Source organism: Poecilia mexicana, unplaced genomic scaffold, assembly GCF_051168715.1.
Source record: "Poecilia mexicana isolate PSO_F unplaced genomic scaffold, ASM5116871v1 scaffold_10, whole genome shotgun sequence".
Taxonomy (NCBI): Eukaryota; Metazoa; Chordata; class Actinopteri; order Cyprinodontiformes; family Poeciliidae; genus Poecilia; species Poecilia mexicana.
In genome coordinates, this window is record NW_028263379.1 from 12,589,537 (window position 1) to 12,613,358 (window position 23,822).

General features: G+C 41.4%; 1 protein-coding gene across 1 annotated transcript in view; it reads right to left on the minus strand.

Moving 5' to 3' along the window:
* tnmd (tenomodulin) overlaps positions 1 to 4,851 on the minus strand; it is an 81,521-nt gene extending 76,670 nt beyond the window's left edge. Inside the window, exons 1-2 of the mRNA XM_015012747.2 lie at positions 4,669 to 4,851; positions 332 to 466 (exon numbers count right to left, since the gene is read on the minus strand). Of these exons, the coding sequence (XP_014868233.1) occupies positions 332 to 466; positions 4,669 to 4,716 (183 nt within the window). The 5' untranslated portion in view covers positions 4,717 to 4,851. The remainder of the gene's footprint in view (positions 1 to 331; positions 467 to 4,668) is intronic.
* Between the last annotated feature and the right edge of the window lie 18,971 nt (positions 4,852 to 23,822).

The window sequence follows — 23,822 nt, forward strand, 5'->3', positions numbered from 1 at the left end:
CAGTCCAACATTCTGAAGAAGTTAAAAGTGGTTTGTGGTCTGAGCCAAGAACTCACAAAAATTACAGATCTGACAGCCAAAACACGAGGAGGAAAGCGCAGCTGTTACCCGAAGCCCACACATCTTTTAATCTACAGGAGCACAACATGCAGAGGCCGCCCCTGGTTGCTTGTGTGCCCGTCCGCTTTCCTCTCTTACTTATTTCGTTGTCTTTGATGAGAGCTGCATGATTTGCAGATGTGGAAACTCAGGCTGTCTTTCATCCATCATGAAGATCACATTTACCTCAAATCCAGTAGCAATAAGGCTCTGTTATATTCCTCAGTCTTACCTTTCCCAAGCTGGGGCCCCACAGATACATCAGACTGAAGATGCAGATGCCCAGAACCAGAAACACCACGGCCAGCACCAGAGCCACCCAGTGGTAGTTGTGAAATCTGGTCTTCCTCTGTTTTTCTGCCTCCACCTGCAAACAGCAGCAGCTTGTAAATTGTTCACACAATCACAATGTTTCAAAACATTTAAAATAATCAAAACATTCATGTATTTAAAGGGGAGCTATTATTCAAAACTCATATGTTGTACACTTTTATTTGATACTTCCTTTTGGGTCTCAACTGCTCCTAAAAAAACAACTCAAGCACTTAAAAAAAAACATCCGGACATTTTTGGGTGTCTGGAAAACAAGCCAATTCCAACGATTCACTTCCTGCTAAAGCGCCCCCTGGTGGTTGAAGAAAGATCCGTAGAAAAGCCGCACCGGGCTATAAGCCGCATGGTTCAAAGCGTGGGAAAAAGTAGCGGCTTACAGCCCAAAAACTACGGTAAATAAAACCAGCCTGTCTGTAAATCAGCACCTTGAAGCAAGCAGATCCTGTGATTGAAGGCATCACATTTCACTGTGGGGTCGATGTGTTGTAGCCCCTCTCCCCTCACTCTCTAAACATCAGGAATGCCTCTAAGGCCAGAGAGCTGTGGCTGGTTTTGTCTCGTCTGGCTGAAGGACATGCCTCCAGGATGCAGACTGTCCTTAGCATACTTTACAGTCTGTCTAATCTGAAGTGGAGTTTTTCTCCGGCTGTAATCTTGCATTACCTTCCTGTGCAGAGCTCTTGTGACTGAGATAAAAATTCCTGGCTTGATGGGGGATAATAATACTGTCCCTAGTTTGCCTTATTGTTCCCATTTAGAGTTGCATTTGATTTTAAACACATTATTATTTTTTTTATCATGCATGTGCTCCTTATTTGTCCTTTTATGCATCAATCCTTGTCTTTAACACAGTTCTGTGTCAGAATTGAAAAGCTGGCTCTTTCTGCACCTTCATCCCTTTTTTTGTTGTTACTTCCTGTTATTGTGACAAAAGCAGCAAGAAATGAACTTTTTGTGTATTTGTGGAAGCATTGCCCTCAGCAGACTGTTCCAGCTGAAACCTGAGACCTGAAAATAACCAGAATATTACTCCGACTTCAGTCTGTGAAAACACATTGCAAGATCTTATTTTACACCAACACCTCTGCGTTTCATTTGTAGGTTCTGCATGTGGGTCACTCAAAAAAAAAAGAAATGCAATGGCTCAGACAGTGAACCAAAGGGAAAAAAAATACAAATCTACACGTGTCAAAGAAAGGTTACATTTATTAATCTTCCTTTTGGATTAAAGCTCTGCCCGCTGCCAACTATTCCCCAAGCTTAAGGACACAAATTAATAAAGACAGTCTTTTGTTCCAGAGGAGCTCCAGTGGGGAGAAAATGAAAACTTCTCATTCACAGTGGACCCCATCTGAAGGTCTCAGAGGACAACGGAAAAGAAGATAGGCAAAAAAAAGGGGGCCGAGTTCAATTAGCAAAATTGCTGTTGCTTATCTTTGTGTCTTTTAAAGTGATGATAAAGCAGCTCTGGTTTTTTTTATTGTGGCTGAGCTTGTTACAGTTGTTAAGCATGTTGTAGATTGGCCAGCACATTTACATACTCATGTTTTAGTATAATGCAGTGCTTTAAAAATTCATGCTGCTTTAGCTTCACCACCACGAACATATTTTATTGGGGTTTGAAGCAAAATAACCATATTTCCTCTGAAAATGCCTCTTTAAAGTATTTTGCAGTATGTTGCAGCCCACAAAAATAAAAATAAAAAAGATTGCAAAAGTATTTAAGCTCAGATCAGATCAAACATTGATCTCTCTACACCAACGTTTGCCTCGTGTTTTCAAGAGGACTTAAGTCTGGGCTTTGACTGGGCCAATCTGGGCTGGCTGGAGGGTGAACACAGTGCTTTATGACTCTATGGGGGACAAATGCTTTCAGAATGAGCTGTTTCAGAACCTCCTGTCACTTTAAATCCAAATTAGCCACTGCTGGCCCCACTCAGCATTTACACTCGCATGTAAAAACTGGTGCAAACAGATACACAATTATCAAAGACACAAACATACATCTTTGAAAAGCAGAAGTAGAGACTCCTGCACAGCCAACAATAAAGCAGCAAGAGGTTTCTGGATAGTAAGTCAAGAATAAAACACAACCTTTTCTTCCAGCAGCCATTGTACAGCACATACTAGGGTAAAACCAGCTGATTAAACGTCCTGTAGCTTTGCTTGCGTTGCTAGGTAACAGGCTGGGCTTCATTGGGGATGCTAGGTAACAGCTGGGCTTTGCTGCGGTTGCTAGGGGAGGGGCAGTGCCTGCTGATTTGTAGTGTTACATTCAGAAGGTTTTGGAAACAGCTCATTTTCCAGACACCAAAAAATATTAACTTATTGCCAAAAACCATCTAAGTGTTTTTTTGTGTTTTTTTTTTTCAGCGCGTGGGCTGTTTTTAGAAACTCAAACAGAAGTACAAAACATGAAAAATGTCTCAACAGGAACAATAAAATATATCAAGCTTTTTGGCTGCAACGTCATAAAATCTGAAAATGTCTAAATGAATGGTTATGTAATCTATAATTTAAAAATGAAGCCCTAGGCGTAAATTCAACCTGTAAGACTCTTCCGGCATCACTTATCACCACGCCTTCACCCCAGCCAACCAGGACGTACCACCATTCCACCTCGAACCAATCACCTGGCAAGAGCTCCTTCAAAAGGCGAAGCAACCTCAGATCCACCTGCTTCAGTTGTTCTTCAACCCACCTCCTCCCCGTTTCCACCACCAGCCTCCCGGACGTCTCCAGGTCCCCTCAAGACTCCTCTCTCCAAGCTCCGCTCCACCACCAGTGACCGGGCCCGGGGGAAGACCTACCTGAGCTTCGTTCGAGCCGATCTTTCAAGCTCGCTGCAATTCTCAGCACGCACGTCTTCCACCGGTGTCCAACCAAATTCTCGGTCCACTAAAATTGTCTAACTGCTGTTTCTCTCTCTGTGTGAGTCTCTACAGATTGAATTCAGATGCGAGGCGGAGTGGCCATTTGCCATATGTGAAGGACAGAGATTACATTATAGAGGGCAGCCTAAAAATGTTAAACTACTGCTTTTCCATTTGATGAAACCAACCTGGACAATTCCTCATTGGACATATTTAAGACAGCAGCCAGAAATGTGAGGCACATCAAAGCATAGTTAATCCTGAGGGAATAATAAAAAACAGACGTCTACGGTGGGAACCAGAAATTCCATACTCTGAATTTCTCAGTGAGCGAAGAGGAAGAACAAAAAAATAAAAATAAATAAAAAGCAGTGGATGAAATTCACTCTCATGTGGCAGGTTGCATAAGCAGTGGAAACTTAACTGGAGGACAAACCTCTCGCTGGCTGCTCTTTGAATATCAAATGCTCAGAGGGAAAAAGGTGGGATTGAAAGACAGACGGTTGGTCGGACAGAAATAAAGACAGGGATGGAGCAGTCTGAGTGCACAGCGCCCGCCAACTAGTGTTTAAAGGTTTAGGAGTTCAGAATCAGCCAGGCAATTCTTCCTGAGCTCTGGGAGGAAAAGTGCCCAGAGCCCTCCTGTTGTTATCAAGCCAAGAAAGAGCACTTTCTTAAGAAAACAACAGAAAAAACCCGCTAGCCTGCCTGGCCAACGAGCTGAGGCTGTGGTTCACCCCACCAAACCACGCTCATTTCCACATTTAAAACAGGCCACAGGTGACTTCTTATTCATAACCCTTCGTATTCTTGCATTTGTATTTGCAGTATTGGTGACCTTATCATATGGCCACAATGAAGCAATTAACTCTTTTATTCACCTATATGGAGGAATAATATTGTGCTGATACCTTTTGCTGTGTGTGTAGCAAGAAAGAGGGGAAAAAATCCTCTTTGAGCTTTCATTTCAAGTAGCAAGAACACCATAAAGACCTTAAAATGGTTGGGATTAAACAACAAAAGAGTGGAGATGAAGGTAAAAAACGCTGCAGGATTTGCCAGGACAACGTATAATTCAGGGGGAAAAAAACTCAAGGGATATTTCTGAAAGATATAAAGTCACCAAAAACCAGACTACTGAAATATTTAAGTTGAATCTTACACTCCAGTTTCACTATTTTCTCCTTTTCTAATTTTCAAAGAACTTCTTCTGCCACCTGCCACTGCTTTAATGAGCTTTAATATTTCAAAGCTCATTAACTAAGATTCAATAAAATATACATATTTTATCCTTTTAAGTTCTCCTTGCAGCCGATTAATCGGCTGCAGTCAAACAAATGGAAAATGAGAAAAATGTACTCACATCTTTCCACAGAAGTTGCTGACTGCTGGATTGACTGCTAGCCTCCATGATGCAAGCCCACAGGAGGAAACTTTCCGATCCTCTTAGCTGAGGAAAATACCAACGCAATGCACGGCAAAGAGTCCAAGCTTCATTCCTCTGCTGTAATTTGGGAGAGCGCTGAAAAGGGAGGAGAGTTTGGGATGGAGTGGAATAACTGTAGGAGTTGTGATACCCATTAAGGCAAAGCAGATGTCCCTCCTGCCGGTCTGCTCCCCTTCTAAAGGTGGTAAAAACGTTTCAGGCTGAAAAAGTAGCCCTCTGTTGAATAAATTACAAACTATAGCTGGATAATAATACTGCAGTGGCTAACCAGCATCCCGATGTCCAGGAAAACACAATGATTGGGCAGAAAATAATAACAGTGGTTCTCCAAAGTGTACATAATCCTGGTAAAGAACCTGATGGCTGTTATGTAGAAAAAGGAGACCATGATAAATAATTTTTCTGTTAATTCCACCTCCAAACTAAAAAATAAGTGAATATGTTAGAGGCAAACATTTAAAGAGTGTGACTTGAACCACTTTTTGACTCCCTTTCAATATTCAGTCTCCAATTACTGAATTTCTTATTCACCCACAAACTTCAGCCTTGGAACCACAACTAATTGGACCTTAAATGACAATTCAAGGAGGAACGCTTTAACAAGTTTATTGATTATCACAGGGAGCATCTTCTCAAAACAACCAGAGGATTCTCAGTCCTCTTTCGGTTTCAGGATGACTTAAATGAGGAAGAATAAGGCTTTACCTGCTTGAGGTGCACTGAAGAACATCAAGTGTCAGACAGGATGGAGAAAACGTTTTTCATCCTGTCTGACACTTGTCTTGTGTATTGTATCTTGGTCAAAACAAGTGACTAGTGCAGGGGTGGCCAAGTCCAGTCCTCGAGAGCCACCATCCTGCAAGTTTTAGAAGTATCCTTACTCCAACACACCGGGATCAGCTCTACAGAGGCCTGATAACAAGCCATTCATTTGATTCAGGTGTGTTGAAGCAGGGATGCATCTGAAAGTTGCAGGATGGTGGCTCTCGAGGACTGGACTTGGCCACCCCTGGACTAGTGTAAGAGAGAGAGGTCCTGCACCAAAATGATCCAATAAGGAGAGTCCAACATAAATATTTGGAGAGGGAAGAGGCAGAGGGAAGGTCATAAAACAATTCAGGTTTAACCTCAACACCAAAGGAAATGGGTCAGCTGGAAACAGGGAAGGCAAAATAGGTAGACTGAGGGAAGAGATTAATTAACATGAGGGATGCTGAAGGAGACGTAAGCAATAAAACATGGAGAAGGAAGGCTGATACTTCGTTAGCTTTTGTTTCAGCTGGTGTATTTTGTTTTCCCAGTGCACAATGTCAGACAAACCAAACAGTTTCAGAAACCTGCTTACCCCCGTGCCTGTAGTGACGCTTATGTAAGGATACATACACACCTGCCACTTTTGGTCTGCTTTAAACAAACCTGAATTAGTTTCCCCTGTTGGTCCGGATATTTTGTGGCAGCATGGGCTGGCTTAGTCAAAGTTTAAGAAGAAAACAAGATGGAGAATCTGTGGGATCACCTAAAGAGGACTGTGGACAAGAAATGTCCTATTTTGACAGATTTGAAAAACTTTGCAAGGTACAGATTAACCGAGTCAGGATATTAAGTACATTTCTAAGGCATCCGGGTGTTAATTCTTCAAGCAGTTAGACGTTTTCATATCCATGTTTTTATTTTGAAGTGGGTCTTTATTTTGAGGGCGTCTAATGGAGTTTCTCTTTCTTCTTCGCTATCTCCTCCAGTTCTGTTGCCGCAGTCACTGAAGATGCTAGTGTTAATAGTCATGTGATATTAATGTGTGGATGTTAAGTATCCGTTCTGACTGTGTTGTTTCGCTTCTGGTGTATGTTTGTAGCCTTGAAAATGTCCATTTTTACACTTAGTGTGATCGTGATTTAGCATTAAATGTAACATTGATGGGTTTAGGTGGATTGTTGCATTATTGTGTTTTTTCTGAAGTATCTTGGAGAGCTTAAGTAACTTCTCCTGGCTTTTTTTCCCTCTGTTGAACCAGTTGAGTAAACAAAAGCAGAACACTAGTACAAAGGAGCCAACAAAGGAAATTGCACTTGGGCACATAAGAAAACAAAACAAACTAAGAATGAAAGCATTAACTCAAGGACATAAGATTATAGGTCAGCTTCAGTGAAGCTTTTATGGCACAATAGAGAAATACTAAATCTATTCATCCGTCAGTAAAGAAAAAAAGAAAACACAAAACCCCGTATCTGTAAAAATGTAATGATAGAAAAAAAAGGTTCATTTCAAAAACGTAGCATACGATCCTCATTCTTGGTGAGTGCACACTCACTTTCCCAAATTCCATATTGCAAGTCGGCCTGCGACGGTTCTCCTTGTGATGTGATAAAATTAAACCACTCATGCAAGTCTTAACTCAAGGGCTGCACGTACATCAGGCGCATGAGCTGTAAACTGGTTTTAAAGGATCGCACTGGAGCGGGATGAATAACACATGCAGCAACTGGAGCTAGTCAAACTTTAACAACCTCAGACCTGTGCAGCGCTCAGATACCAATCTGCCGGCCTGGAGTTATTTTCTCTCAAGCTGCAAGTGGAAAGATGAGACTTTGTCACGTTATCATTTATTGTTGTTTAGAATTAGAATATTTAGAGTGGATGAACTACAATGCCAATGGAAAAATGCAGAGTTGGTCCTCTTCTAGGACGCATGTTTGACAAAAATTATTTTACAGATAAACCTAATATATATCGAGAAATTCCTTAAAACTGTATATAATTCTGAAAATAATTTAAGTAATGAATGACAACAAAAGAAAACGTACCTTTTGGTAGTTGGTTGAATCTATATTGGATTCTCTGACAGCTTAAACTCGCTGAATCCTGGGTTTTAATAATCCAGAACAATATTCGTCTTCCATCCGGATCAACCGTTCCCATATAACCGCTGACAGATCAGCCGAGCAGGACGGAGGTTTAACCTGCAGCATTTTTTGTTTCTGTCATAACTTTCAGTTGAACTCGGATCCGGACTGTGTACTGATCATGTTGGAAGGTTTTCATGCTCTGTCCTTAGGGGGTAAGATGAATTATAATCCTAAAAAATGCAGTCACTAAATGAGAACAGTGCTCATATATTTTAAGACTGTAGTTTGACTGGAACTTTTAATTTGCAGTATTTTTTGAAAGACATAGAAATGGAAAACAGTTCTTATCTGTTAATGCAGAATATTTGGTTTAAGGACCTCATTAATTTGTGGCTAGGGTCATAGTTTCTGCTAATTTCTCTTAATTATCTTTGCTTTTATCTGTTAGGTGAAAATATTTTTACCATAAAAGGCAACTCTACATCCAGCAGTGGTTCTTGCGTCACAATTTGAAAACCACGATTAGGTGTTTAATGTTCAACGATGGTTTTGACTTTTCTATGCAGAAATTGAATTTTCTCCCACTGAATTAAGAAGTTTGGCAAAATTGACTTGTGTTTCTGTCCATTTGACCTCAATTTCTATAGGGCACCAAGTGTCAAATTTTAGCATTTATGTTTAGCATTTAGATATAGATTTAAAATTTAGATTTGACATTTAGATTTAATATTTAGATTTACTGAAATGTGGGGAAATGTAAACACGGTGATGTATAAGTAGGATGGCGTATCAGGTCCATTGCAGATAGAAGAAAAACAGAGTAAATTTCCTAAGAAAACCCAGAAATTCTATTGAAAAAAGAATACCTCAAATTAATCTAAACTTTTTTCTAGACAAAACATGAAAATTTCTGAGTTTCAAAAGTAGATTTCTAACTTTTTTCCTCAAAAATGTAAATTTTATTTCTTCTTTCTACCTACAGTAGCCCTTATATGCTGTCGTATATGACAGTTTTTTAAACATCTCCATTTTAAATGTGATGAAAGTGCACTAAAGACGAGAAAACAAAGCAAATATAAAAAAAACTATCTGCTAAGTCTTGCGTTCAGATTTTCCACTTGACAGCTGATCGGCACATCAGCATCAACGTTTTCTCACCGCATGTCAGCGCTCCACCTGTTCCTCTGCTAAAACGCACACAATGAACAATTAATTTTATCTGCGCTTATCCTGAGGGAAGGAAAGATCTGAATCAAAGAATAGCTTGTGTGTAGGGGTTGCCTGTTTGTACAAACCACCTGCCAGCTGACGTAAATGTTATCTGAAACGGCACACAAAGCAAAAGCTCAACTGTTTGATGAAAGCTCTGTGAAGTAATTCCAGCTTATTAAAAACACAATTTCACAACCTAAAGGTTCCACTTCACACTTGATTTGCCCGAGTGAAAACCGGTGGCTCGGTCAATATCAGCTGAGGTGGAGCATTCCAGGTAAAATTGGTCAACCTGCAAGCCTTTAGTGCGGCAGGCAACATTTGAGCACATATTAGGTCTGTCAGATCTGATAGCCGCGGGTCCTCGTCAGCTCTTTCCCATTGATATAAATCTTCACAATTACTGTGACATTTTGCTTGGGCAAATCAAGTGGCGGGTCCTTCAGGAATGGTTGTGTCAGCAGGCAGTGTGGAAAGCATCCTGGGACCCTCGTTCCCCCGATAGCATTCAGCGGCAGCCGGCGGCTTTCACATCCCCAGAATAGAATAAACAGCAATTTAGTCTGGAGTGTATAGCAGATACTCGCAGATTAGAGCAGGGCTTGATAGAAGCCGCCTTAGCAAAGCAGAAAGAATCACAAAATATTTACTCTCTCCTTGTCATGCCTCGGTCCCGATAGCTTCGAAAGGAATTTTTCTCTTTTGTATTTGTCACTTTTGCAAACACAGAGCGCTGTGACCAACAGCGGCGAGGCCCATTACAAATCCAACAGACCAAGCTGGAATCTGGGGCTTTGTTTTTCCTTTTTTTTTTAAATAAATAGACTGTTTTCCGGCAGATAACAGTAATTCTGCTCGAAATGACTTGTGGTACTTCAGGCAGGCGCAGCCTCTGGTATATTTCGCTCTGTTTTTCCATGGCCAGCTGTAAAAAAGATGATCCTTGTTTGCTTCTTTTTTTTTTAAAGAAATTCCCCAGCCAGCCTCTAAAACCTTGTTGAGCTTCTGTCACTCAGAGAGGGAGAGAATAAGCCACACATTTCCCACATCCACAATGACATTCATTAACAGCATCTTTTCATGCGAAGGGAGGCCATCACTGGCAAAAATGTGCAAAAAAAATCTCCATAAAAGAAGTGCTTTGTTTTTGTTTGTCAACCAAAAAACATTTCTGTGGATTCAGTCCCACTTTTCCACCTAGAAGCTGAATTCATGCAGGTCAAACGTGACGCTTAATCCTGATTTTATCTGATTGTCAGCCTCCATCTTCTCTGCAGCTGCAGCTTTTTAGATTGTGTTTCATGGAAAAGGAGAGCCGGGTCGCACCGGGCTCCTGACGAAAAGCCAGGACGGGATCCTGACTGGGTCTGGAGCGGGGAAAGAAGAAAAAGAAATCCTAGCACCTCTATCCATCATCTTTCAGCATTCTCCTCATGCTTCAGTGGCTGTGGGAAGAAAGTGTACCTCTGCACAGGAAGCTGGTGTTTCCCAGGAGTGGCTTGGATCTTCAGCAGACTGTAGCAAAGGTCTGACACATTGTGCTGATATACTGCTGCAGATTCCTGAGTGCAAAACTCTCAGTAAGGCGCAGCAAAGCAGGAGCAATAAAATTTCACCGACACTCAGATTACGCTCTTTTCCAAATACATTTTTCAACCCTCCAGTGTGGCATTCGCCGAGTTCATCAAAATGAAACCAGTGGAGAGCTGCCAGTGGTTAATCAATGCAGTGGAAAGTGCATTTTGTTGGATAATTACATTTAGATCCCAAGTGGGAGAAAATCTTCTTCTTTTTTTGCTTGTTTTTATAATCTACTGATGCTACAGCGATGCATAACGTTTCACATCATATTTATGCTGAAGCTGTGTTTACTGCAACTGCATAAATTACCCACGAACTCATATCTCATATAGGCCTGTCATAATAAACAGATCAATTAATCGCATGATAGATTAAAAGAAACTCAATCATTTTCATTTGCTTGATTTTTTTGCTTTTCTTTCTCCTTTTACCAAAAACTGGATGATGAAAGTCTTCAGTCTGGTGTTTTGGTCTCAACTATCCCTTTTTTGAAAGATAATTTGGCTTACAGAGACTTCATAATTCATTTTATTTGTTGTTTCTGTTGTTTTCTTTATTTATTTTGGACATTTCAAATGTCTCCCTGTTCCAGTGTTGAAATGTTTATTAGAATTAATAGTTTGTTGATCGTTGAGAAAGTTTTCTTGCATTATTGTGCCATTATTGCTAATTTATTACTTAAAAATGGACTCAAAACAACAATATCACTGTTTATCGCAATAACTTCTGGGAGGATTTATCCTCCAGAAACATTAGTTATCGTGGCAGGCCTAAACTCATTTTTCAAATTCATTGAATGTTTACCCTGGAACTGCTTTATTTTGTCCTAAATTTTTGTTTTTACATTTTCTACAAGTGATATTTTATAATAATAAAAAAGTTTAATCTTTCAATAAAGGCATTTCACACTTATGGAAGTAATTATAGTGATTATTGAAAAGCTCTTAAAAATCTAATAACTTGTTATTCAGAGAGAAGTTCACATCCGAGTTGTATTCAAAGAAAAACATTTTAGTTTAAAATGTTTTGCCAGAGTTTTGGGGCAGCTTTTTGTTCCAAATTGAGTTTTCTCTCCACTGAAACACTAAATCATATTTTGTTTTCATGCCTCATCTTTTTGCATAAAAACCTAATTGGCAACGGCTCAGTACATTTGGACACAAAAGTCAACATGCATGTTGCTCTGCTGAGGATCTTTGCACAGGGAGACGTTTGCAGAGGTTAACTTGCTTCCTCTCTGTCTTAATATGATTTGTTGGTAATTTAGCTCATGACATGTTTGCTTTGCAGATCCAATTAGTCTGTGGACAAAACTCAGCGCTAAATGTTTTCTCCCAACTCATAAAGTCGGTGTGTTGCCTTGAGCGTCGTAGTTGCTAATGACTTGGGTTGGCCTGAAGCGGAGATGAGCCTGTCTGAGCCTCACCGTGGACATGGATCCACACCGTGGACATGGATCCTCACCGTCTGAGCCTCACTGTGGACATGGATCCACACCGTCTGAGCCTCACTGTGGACATGGATCCACACCGTGGACATGGATCCACACCCTCTGTGCCTCACCGTGGACATGAATCCACACCCTCTGAGCCTCACCGTGGACATGGATCCACACCGTGGACATGGATCCACACCGTCTGAGCCTCACCGTGGACATGGATCCACACCGTCTGAGCCTCACCGTGGACATGGATCCACACCGTGGACATGGATCCACACTGTGGACATGGATCCACACCGTGGACATGGATCCACACCGTCTGAGCCTCACTGTGGACATGGATCTACACTGTGGACATGGATCCACACCGTGGACATGGATCCACACCGTCTGAGCATCACCGTGGACATGGATCTACACCGTGGACATGGATCCACACCGTCTGAGCCTCACCGTGGACATGGATCCACACCGTCTGAGCCTCACCGTGGACATGGATCTACACCGTGGACATGGATCCACACCGTCTGAGCCTCACCGTGGACATGGATCTACACTGTGGACATGGATCCACACCGTGGACATGGATCCACACCGTCTGAGCCTCACCGTGGACATGGATCCACACCGTCTGAGCCTCACCGTGGACATGGATCTACACCGTGGACATGGATCCACACCGTCTGAGCCTCACCGTGGACATGGATCTACACTGTGGACATGGATCCACACCGTGGACATGGATCCACACCGTCTGAGCCTCACCGTGGACATGGATCCACACCGTCTGAGCCTCACCGTGGACATGGATCTACACCGTGGACATGGATCCACACCGTCTGAGCCTCACCGTGGACATGGATCCACACCGTCTGAGCCTCACTGTGGACATGGATCCACACCGTGGACATGGATCCACACCCTCTGTGCCTCACCGTGGACATGAATCCACACCCTCTGAGCCTCACCGTGGACATGGATCCACACCGTGGACATGGATCCACACCGTCTGAGCCTCACCGTGGACATGGATCCACACCGTCTGAGCCTCACCGTGGACATGGATCCACACCGTGGACATGGATCCACACTGTGGACATGGATCCACACCGTGGACATGGATCCACACCGTCTGAGCCTCACTGTGGACATGGATCTACACCGTGGACATGGATCTACACCGTGGACATGGATCCACACCGTCTGAGCATCACCGTGGACATGGATCTACACCGTGGACATGGATCCACACCGTCTGAGCCTCACCGTGGACATGGATCCACACCGTCTGAGCCTCACCGTGGACATGGATCTACACCGTGGACATGGATCCACACCGTCTGAGCCTCACCGTGGACATGGATCTACACTGTGGACATGGATCCACACCGTGGACATGGATCCACACCGTCTGAGCCTCACCGTGGACATGGATCCACACCGTCTGAGCCTCACCGTGGACATGGATCTACACCGTGGACATGGATCCACACCGTCTGAGCCTCACCGTGGACATGGATCTACACTGTGGACATGGATCCACACCGTGGACATGGATCCACACCGTCTGAGCCTCACCGTGGACATGGATCCACACCGTCTGAGCCTCACCGTGGACATGGATCTACACCGTGGACATGGATCCACACCGTCTGAGCCTCACCGTGGACATGGATCCACACCGTCTGAGCCTCACCGTGGACATGGATCTACACCGTGGACATGGATCCACACCGTCTGAGCCTCACCGTGGACATGGATCCACACCGTGGACATGGATCCACACCGTCTGAGCCTCACCGTGGACATGGATCCACACCGTCTGAGCCTCACCGTGGACATGGATCTACACTGTGGACATGGATCCACACCGTGGACATGGATCCACACCGTCTGAGCCTCACCGTGGACATGGATCCACACCGTCTGAGCCTCACCGTGGACATGGATCTACACCGTGGACATGGATCCACACCGTGGACATGGATCCACATTGTGGACATGGATCCACACCGTCTGAGCCTCACTGTGGACATGGATCCTCACCGTCTGAGCCTCACCGTGGACATGGATCTACATCGTGGACATGGATCCACACCGTCTGAGCCTCACTGTGGACATGGATCCACACCGTCTGAGCCTCACCGTGGACATGGATCCTCACCGTGGACATGGATCCACATTGTGGACATGGATCCACACCGTCTGAGCCTCACCGTGGACATGGATCCTCACCGTGGACATGGATCCACATTGTGGACATGGATCCACACCATCTGAGCCTCACTGTGGACATGGACCATAACTCAACTGTAACTCAACAACAAAACACTTGTCTCTTCCAGCAGCCATTGTACAGCTCATACAGCAGTAAAACCAGCTGATCAAATGTGCTGGATCTGTGTTTGGGTTGCTAGGTAACAGACTGGGGTTGCTAGGTGAGGCGCAGTGCCTGCTTATTTGTGATGTTGCAATTCGGATATTTTTGAAAAGGATCTTTTTCCAGACAAAAAGATCTTATTTCTCTTTTTGGAAGTTTTAGAAGCAGTAGAAACCCAAATGGGAATGCAGAAATGTGCAAAATACGTCCACATTAAGTCGTCTATAGCTGGTACGAAATGTGGATTTTTAAATTATGCAGCTAAATGAGAGCACATAACTCTAGTTTTGGTGTCCCATTATTGGCTTCCTGTCCAGTTTTTGATCCATTTTAAAATTATTTTGTTTGTTTTTAAGCAGTTTTAGCCACTCTTATGTCGCCTGACCAGATGTTATTAGCAGTCCTGAATTATTTCTAAAACTCGTTTAAAAACATGTTTTTTCTCTTTGGTTTTTAACCCAGAGGGAATTAGCATCTCTGTGTTATTTTTGTACTCTTTCTTTCTATCTGTGATTGTTTTGAGTTCTGTTTTTTCTGCGGTTGTCTTATTGTTTTTATTGTTCTTTGTTTTTTATTTTTCTACAGCACTTTGGTAGCTGCTATGTTGTATTTTATGTGCTTTAGAAATAAAGTGGTATGGCATGAAGCACTTTACAACAAACGGATGCTTTATGGTCAACACAATTTAAAAAAAAAATACAGCTTTCAGTAAAATAAGAGCAAAATAAATCCTCTACAAAACTAACAACCTTCTGCTAAAGCAATATGAATATTTCTGCGAGGTGCGGCTCATATTTAAACACTGCACAGTACCATGGATATTTTATTTGTTCCTAGAAAATGTGACATTTCATTTCATGTTGGTGCCTAAATGATTCCTAGAAGAGGACTATAAAACAGGAGCTCAATGGATCGCCGTATACTAACCTGTAAGGAGTTTATTTGACATATTGAAGGAGGTGGATGAAAAATAACTGAGATTACCGGGCTGAAAATCTTCTCCAGGTTGATTTATTCAATTCCCAAATCTCACTGTGAGATGAAACCCACTTGCTGGGGGATTTTCTCAATTTCTTGCTTGATGAGACAGGTGTATTTACCTACATAATTGTATTCTTCATGCAATTCATAATGTGATTAAATATTAATACAAATCTTGAGTTTGGTGAGAGGCAGATCTGGGAAAATGATCTAGACGGCATTATTGTGAAACTGTTCTTCCTGCTTTGCAACTTTGTCAATCACCCACAAACGGAGCAGAGGCAGCGAAAGAGAAAAAATATTCACCGTATTAGAATGCATTGAAAATGGTATTTCAGCAAATAAAACCCTGAGAGTGAGAGATAAAAATAGGCGCAGGTATTTTTCACTGCGGTGATCTCGACTCATCTTGGCTGAGCTTTGTTTAGTGAGTAGCAGAGCTCTCCGGGGGAACATTGAGTGGTGTAGTCAAAGTAGAACTCTCCTGAATGAGCTTTGAGCATCAAGTCCCCAATATCCCAGCATGCTCGCTGCAGAGTCAGACAATGGAGCCAAACACAAGTCGTAGCCAAATCGTAATTACCTCTGCACCCTGCAGGAGCAGACCAATTGACTCCTCCAGATGAATGACAACAGGTAAAGGGCAGTGATTAGCTGCAGGGCTCAGAAGCTTTGTTTTGTGCAGAGAGAGAGAGAGAAAAAATCCTCTATTTAGGCCAGAAGATGTGCTTCACTTATTATGCTCTGATTTCATGGACTTATTACAGACACAGTTCGGTTTCTCACTTCAGAGCGGCAGAAGAGAGACAACAAAACAAAAACGCAAAATCTAACCAAGGATTTCTGTTTCCAGAGCAAACATCTCAGTACTCTTAAAATAAGATGAAACTAACTTACACGTAACTTTTCAACAAGATATAAGAGCTTATTTTAGGTCAGCTATGCTTCAGTGTTGTCATGATCCGTGTTTCTGTGTATTTATTTTAAGGTTTTTCTGTGTTCAGTTTCTGTCCTGAGTCTCTGTTGTTTCTGCTTCCCAGGTGTGTCTCATTCCTTGATTACCCTCCCTGTGTATTTAGTCCCACCTGCTGTCTTTGTCGGATCCTAGTCAAATCTCATTTTGTCTGCCTGCCACCACAGTCGTACTGTAAAGTCCTGTTGGTTAGCTCTCCTATTCAGTCCTCAGTTTTTCAGTTGCTACCGGTAATTAGCTGTGTGCTAACTCTCTGCCGTGCCGCCTGTGTTGGACTGTTGTTGAGCTTTCTTCATTAAATCCATCATCTTCATCACAACCTGGGTCTCCGCGTTAATCCTCACCACCTCATAATCACCGCCTCATGACAAGTGTTGTTGTAAAATCACCTGTAATAATCAAGGAACTTAATTTGTACAGCACATCTCAGCAGTAAGTGCTTCACATAATAAAAACACCATACTGTCAACAATTAATAAAACATTACTTTTTGAGGAGTACCATCACCAAAATCATATAAAACATATGAATAATGCTGAGGGGAAGCTTTTTGTGTGAGCAAAATGCTCTGAAATGGTTGTTTTAGTCTAATTATTTCTATTAACACTTGTTTTCTGCTCACATAGTCGCACAGTTTTTGATCCTGAATCCAATACTGAGGACAAACTGAGGTGAAAGTTTTAAAAACTGTCACTTATGTGTCTTTAGGAACAGCTTAGAAACATTTAAGAAGTTATTTTTTAACTGGGTAAAAGAAGAGCCTATCCATTATTACACACTGCTGTGTGTTTTTCTATCACATAAAAATAAAAATCACCGACTGTTGCTGTCGTGATACGACAGAACATGAACAGTTTCCAGGAGTATGACGAATTTATATTTTTGACATCAAAATTTATCTCCAGATAATTTATTGAGTCACACTGGTGGCAGGTAAACAGCAATAATTATGTTGATTAAATGTTTTGTGCAGTTAAAAATATGAAAAAGATGAATATGCATGATTTATAACAGCCACACTGATTTGGTTATTCTACGAGGAGAAACAGGTGCAGAGTCACATTAATCTACAATCTTCATTTAGCTCAACAAACAGCTAATTTGTCTGGAAATAAACCAACTAATTTTGATTAATGGGACCGGGACGCAGTGCAAGAACATGAATGAAAGCATTATTATTATTACTACTACTATCATTATTATTATTATTTTTATTAAGTCTGCTAAAGAGATTTTCTAAGAAGTTTGTAAATACTTTAAATTTTATTTTATTCTTGGTGGAGATTTTAAAAAATAAAAATAAAAATTTTCTGAGTCTTTTTCAGAGGAGGACAGGTGTGTCATCCATAATCAAATTATAATAAAATTATGATTTATCCAGGCCAAACCTTGATTTCTTATAAATTATTCTGATTCAGCAGCATCTGGTTACATTAAGGAGGGAAGAAACAGAATGACTTCCTTCAGAGTCAATCACATTTAAACTTTCATGGCTCTCTTAAGAAGTTGTTGCATATTACTGCATTTATGAAATGCGGAGCGCCAAGTGGGCAATCTGGTTAACATTTAACGATCCGGTAATGCGTTGGACGGCGTTAGTTTGCCTCTTCTTTTGGAAATTCAGAAGCAATAACAAACCTATTTAAGGAACTTCAAGCACCCAACAAGGAGCCATTGTGTTTAGCTCTGTAGTGTTGGGCTGTACTTATAAGATTTACCATTTATTAAATCTTTATTTAACTCTGCGGCTTGCCTGAAACAAACTGATGTTTTTAAGTTCATCTCCCGTACCAGGCCACTCTGTAAAGACCGTGAACTCCAGCTCCTCCTCTCCAGCGTGGATGTTATGAAAGCAAAGCCTGACAGAGTGAAGCAGCAGCAGCACATAACCTTTTCCGTCTTGATTTGCAGAGTGCATGCTCCAGTGCATGCTGCAGACACTCCTCTGCAACATAGGCGGTATTTTTGTAGAGCACTGATACGTAGAGTTGAGGCAAACCTTAAAGGAGGGGTCGGGGTGTTATGTGAAATGAAAATATTGAGGTTGATATCATGTCGCAATGTTATTCCCTCATCAAAAACACACCTGGAGTCTTGCTTTGATGCTTTAGTGCGTGTTTGAGAAATCCTTGAACCTCCCATAGCAACGATTTGAGGGTGCCTAAACTTATGAATGTCTGTTTCCAAGTTATCTTTGCAGTACATAATTTTTATAAAAATACACACTATATTGCCAAAGGTATTCGCTCAGCTGCTTTGACTCACATACAAGTTTAAGTGACATTCCTAATCCACAGGGTTCAACATGACGTTGGTCCACAGTTTACAGCTAGAGCAGCTTCAGCTCCTCTGGGAAGGCCATTCCAGGTTTAGGAGAGTTTATGGGGATTTCTGACCATTCTTCCAGAAACACATTAGTGAGGTCACACACTGATGTTGGACGAGAAGGCCTGGCTCTCAGTCTCCGCTCTAATTCATCCCAAAGGTGTTTTATGGGGTCAAGACTCAGTGCAGGCCAGTCCAGTTCAACCACACCAGACTCTGCCATCCATGTCTTTATGGGCCTTGCTTTGTGCTCTGGTGCTCAGTCATGGTGGAAGAGATCAGATCCAAACTGTTCCCACTCAGTTGGGAGCGTGGAGTTGTCCAAAACGTCTTGGTATGCTGAAGCCTTCCACTGCTCTACAGTCCAGTGTCAGCATGCTTTACACCACTGCATCTAATGCTTTGCGCTCGGTGACGTTTGGCTTGGATGCAGCTGGTCACCATGGAAACCCATTCCATGAAGCTCTGCCCACTGTTCTTGAGCTAATCTGAAGGCCACATGAAGTTTGGAGGCCTGCCGCGATCGACTCTGCAGAAAGTCATCGACCTCTTCGCACTATGCACTTCAGCATCAGCTGACCCCGCTCCGTCAGTTTACGTGGCCGACCACGTGGTGGCAGCGTTGCTGTCGTTCCCATACATCTCCAGTTTCCAGCTGGCAGCTGACTGTGGGGTATTTAGGAGTGATGAAACTTCATGACTGGAGTTCACTGAGCTCCTGAGAGCGAGCCATTCTTTCACAAATGTTTGTAAAAACACTCTGCATGCCTGAGTGCCTGATGTTATACACCTGTGGCCATGGAGGTGATTGGAAAACCAATAATCTGGATGGGTCAGCAAATACCTTTGGCAATATAGTGTATTTGTTGAAACTATCACTGGTAAAGGCAGAGCATTGTGACAGTTATTGACAAAGGATTTTACAAAACAAGGTTAATTTATTCTGACCTGAATCAACATAATTTTCCACAAAGCAAAATTAGTGAAAACCCAGAAAAACAGTTAAAAACACAAAGAGGAACATATTGTTCATAAAAGACTGTGGCTACAATAAATGGACAAGAGATGAAACCAAGCAAACATTCTAAGGTTAATGACTGATAAGTGTGCAGCTAAAAATTTAAAAAGCAAAGTGTAGCTCAACAAAGGTGCAAATTCTGAATAATTTACAACTAATTTATCTGAGAATACCAGACAATTAAACATGGTCACAAAGGTTGCCAAAAACACCCACTGAGCAGCAAGAAAGTGCAAATAAACTGCAAAAACATGAAGCTACAATGAACCAATTATCCTCCAGTGGCCCTGGATTTCAGAGCTGCAAACTACCTCAGGGTGTGTGGAAGAGCAAGGTGTCAAGTGCTCAGAAACACGGCCGGGGTGGAAAAAGACGAAACCCACTCACCACCGCGTGAGCCGTGAAATACCTGAAGACAGAGTTTTTCAGAGGTTTTATGGATAGATAAAAGCAGCGTGACACTTGGTGGGGCAGATGGGCTGACCTGGATCACTAATGGAAACAGGGCAGCACTCGGCGCTGCGCCGCCGCCGCGGCGAGGCACAGGCACTGATATGGGCGGCAGTTTTTACGGTTGAGCTCCACGGACCTTTTGAGACTAAAATAAACTCCAAAAAGTGTTTGGAGATCATTTGGATTGCATTCATGGATTATATATATTTAAAGTTATAGCGCTTTGGAAATGTATTGACATCTCTTGGAGCTTTTCTTTTATTCTGTTGGGTTGTATTAATATAATTTAATGCATCTCATTGAGGTTTTATGTGACATGAGGGGAAAATGATAACTGGCAATGTTTCATGAGATGCAACCTTTTACCTTTTTGATGCTATTTGTTCATGACGGCTCTTAAAGGGCCAGCAGTGATTATACCGAGATTAGGTCACACTGGTGTATCGTACTAAATAGATGATTTCTGAAGGCATTTTTGTAAATTTAATTTGGCAGTATTAAATACCTTCATGTGCCACACTTTTCAGATATTAATAAAATCATTTTAATAACTTGCATGATTTTCATCCTGCTTCAATGTTACGTTCTACTTTGCTTTGCCATTTAAACTCCTAATTTCCCAAAGTTTACAGCTGTAATTTAAAAACATTTGAAAAAGTTCAAGGGATGTGAATACTTTTGCAGTGCAATGTTTGTCTGGGATTATATCTGTGGTGATTTACTGCCTAATAAAGAATATTAGGTAATGACCTGGAACCCTTTTAAATCTGGTTGTTCCTTTAAGTCATAGTGAAACGAGACGATACTCCACTTTGAACAGTAGGTGGGAGGAAAGTTGTTCATAAACAGATTAAAACGCCTGACATATGCAAAGCATTCAAGCAACATGATAGTTATCAAAGAGGAGAGTCAATATTTGATTCTCTGGAACAGCCAGCAATCATTTAAATGTCAATTTGTTGTCCTAAAGTGTTCCTCTTATGATAAGAGATTTCTTTTTGTAATTTAGCTTAATGGCTGCACACAATAATTTCCTCTGAGAAATCCAAAAGTCATTTCCCCTTTTAAACAAATAAGAGCTGAAATTCATTAATGGAATGAATTTACTGAGGGCACTAATTGTTCAACAGTTCAAATAAATCCTGAAGAAAAGTTTGCTTCATTATAGAGCATTCAGTGGGGACAGAGAAGTAAACAGTATCCAAGTTATCCACTTTAAATGCCACTTAAGGCACGAGAGCTTCAGATAATAAGACTGTGCAACATGTTTTTTGTGAAAGTGAAGCTTATATTATGAAGTTTGTGACTATCTGGTGAAGTTAACCTCTACTGTTTATATGAGTCAGTATATAAATACATTGGAACTATTAGCAGTTGTTTTTCAGACAAATGCAACTCGTTATTAGTCACGATAAACTTGCTTTTCAATGGATTTCTTTTGTAGCAAAATATTCAAAAGAAAATTAACCTTAGAGACTAAAATACCCCAGGCCAATGCTACTTAACATGCTATTGGCTGGCATTTTCAAAGCAGCCAATCAAGGAGCTCCATTCATTTTCCCCAGTGCTGATTGGCTGAACCACCAAAAACGGAAATATGAAAAATGCATCGATGTGAGCTTCCTCTGGGCACATTAATGTACATGTAGGTGTGTTTGGTGTTTGAAGTAATAAATTAAGCAGCTATTAACATTTTTACTGCCCAGATATTTATAACAGTTAATAGATTTCTGGTGCTAACAAAATGTTATTACAGATATAATGCAACACTTTAAACTAAAAACATTTACAAAAAGTAAAGATTAAAATTCTACTTTTCAGTTATGAAATATAAGTCGATCTATAAGGTTAATGACTTGTTTTTTAGCTGACAAGCAGATGTCAGAAGACGCAGAAACGACAGACTCAGGACAGAAACTGAACACAGAAAAACCTTAAAATAAATACACAGAAACACGGATCATGACAAACAGATGCTTAAGGTGGTGGAAAACTAAAGCAAAGTATGGAATAAACCTTGCTGACTTTAATAATATGATTTATATGACCTATTTACTATCAGAAGAGCAGTACTTTATCAACAGTAATGAAGGACTGCCTTTAGTTTCCAGACCATAACTTTGCAAAGAGCAGGTGTTTATTGAAATACGCTACCCATCAATCTGTCCTACCTTGAGGCATTGTGCAGCCTGAATGGACGAGACTTTGAAAGCTACTTTATCAAAGTTTCCAACCTGTGGAAGTTCAGTGTCTCCGTTCTTTCAACTTTTAATTACTGTTAGTTTGACAAGCAGTGTGCGTTTCTTAACGGGTGGATTAAACGTCATGTCTGAAATGTTCATTCACGCCAAATCTTTATTTGGTGATTTAACTTCTTTTGTTTTTGATTCTGTGAATTTAATAAATGTACATTTATGTAAACGTTTATCTGCCAGAGCTTGGATATATATTGAGTTGCATCATCTTTTTAAAAGGAAAAACTTTGTTATAACAAAATGAGTTTTATATCTCATTATGTTAAGATTTCTTGCTGACTCTCTTTCTCACCGTGTTTTTTCTAGATTACATCTAAAACCTGTAAATGTGTTGGTATTTTACTGTTACAACCTTTCTTACTTAAACTCCTGATTTAGAGATATGTGAAATAGTACGATGCTTGTCTGCCTGAATGAAAATGCAACTGGTTTTTAAGAAATTTCTCTCACAGTTTATTGATTGAACTAATGTGAGAAGCATTAACTGAAGCGACGCAGCTGGTACAAGGTGTGAAAGTGAGTTCTCGGGCTCTGAGGATTAAATGATGATCGTTTGCTCTGGTTTCTCCTTCACACCTGTTGGGCTTTGACAGCAGACATGCACATCATTTATCAGACCGTTATCCTCTGCAGTGCAGAGCAGTAATAGCTGTAATCATGTGATTTATCCTGCATCTAACGCAGCGATACAGTGGAACGAAGGCAGGGGCGCTGCCACTTGTCTTTAGCAAACAGAGTGAATGCAAAAGGAATTTAATCAGATTATAACAAAGCTTTCGATGAATAAAAGCGTAATTCCTGTCAGAGGACCCATTCAAGTAAACAAGTTTTAACTAAAAGATGCAAATAATCCTCTGAAAACCAACATTACAGCTGGGAAAGGTGAGCCGAACATTAAACCCTGCAGGGTTGCGAAAAGCGGCTCGATGGAAAGACTGAAGTGGTTCCTAAGCAACCGTTCGCTGTGGGGAACTGCAGAGGTCCTATTGAAAACCGGACTATTATGAGAATTAACCTCCAGAATCTCCAAAAGGTTCTCTATTTTTTGTGCAGTTAAGCACACATTACCAGGCACCCAGGGAAAATTACTGCATATTAAAATAAAACAGGAAACCGGCTCCAGGTAATTATCCGTTTGATTCTTTAATATGTACGCCAAAACTCTGCAGAAGAAGAAAAAGTAGAGACCGCATGGTATACTTTTAAACACTCTGTCTTTGGTGTGCCTTCAAAACAAAGCAGACGGTAAATGACAGCTTAAGAAATAAATAAATAAGAGAAACACAGAATCAGAAGAACAAAGTGAAATCCTAAAGTGACAAGCCCTTCAACTCGGCCTGCCTTTAACGAGTGAAGTCAAAGTTGAATGTTGAAAGGCGTCTCTTGAGGTGGAGTGATGCAAGCAGCGACAAGGCAGAACGGTAAACAGCGGCGGCGACGGATTAACAGTGTTGGCTGTGTAATGAAGATGTGTCTTTTGATTCTGCAGGATTCAAGGGTAAACACATGACAGGAACAAACAGCTACACGTTGAGCATAACTTAACTTAAACGTCGTCTTATCCATCCTCCGCCTCGGAAGAAACGGCACAAAGCAGACAAACCGGGA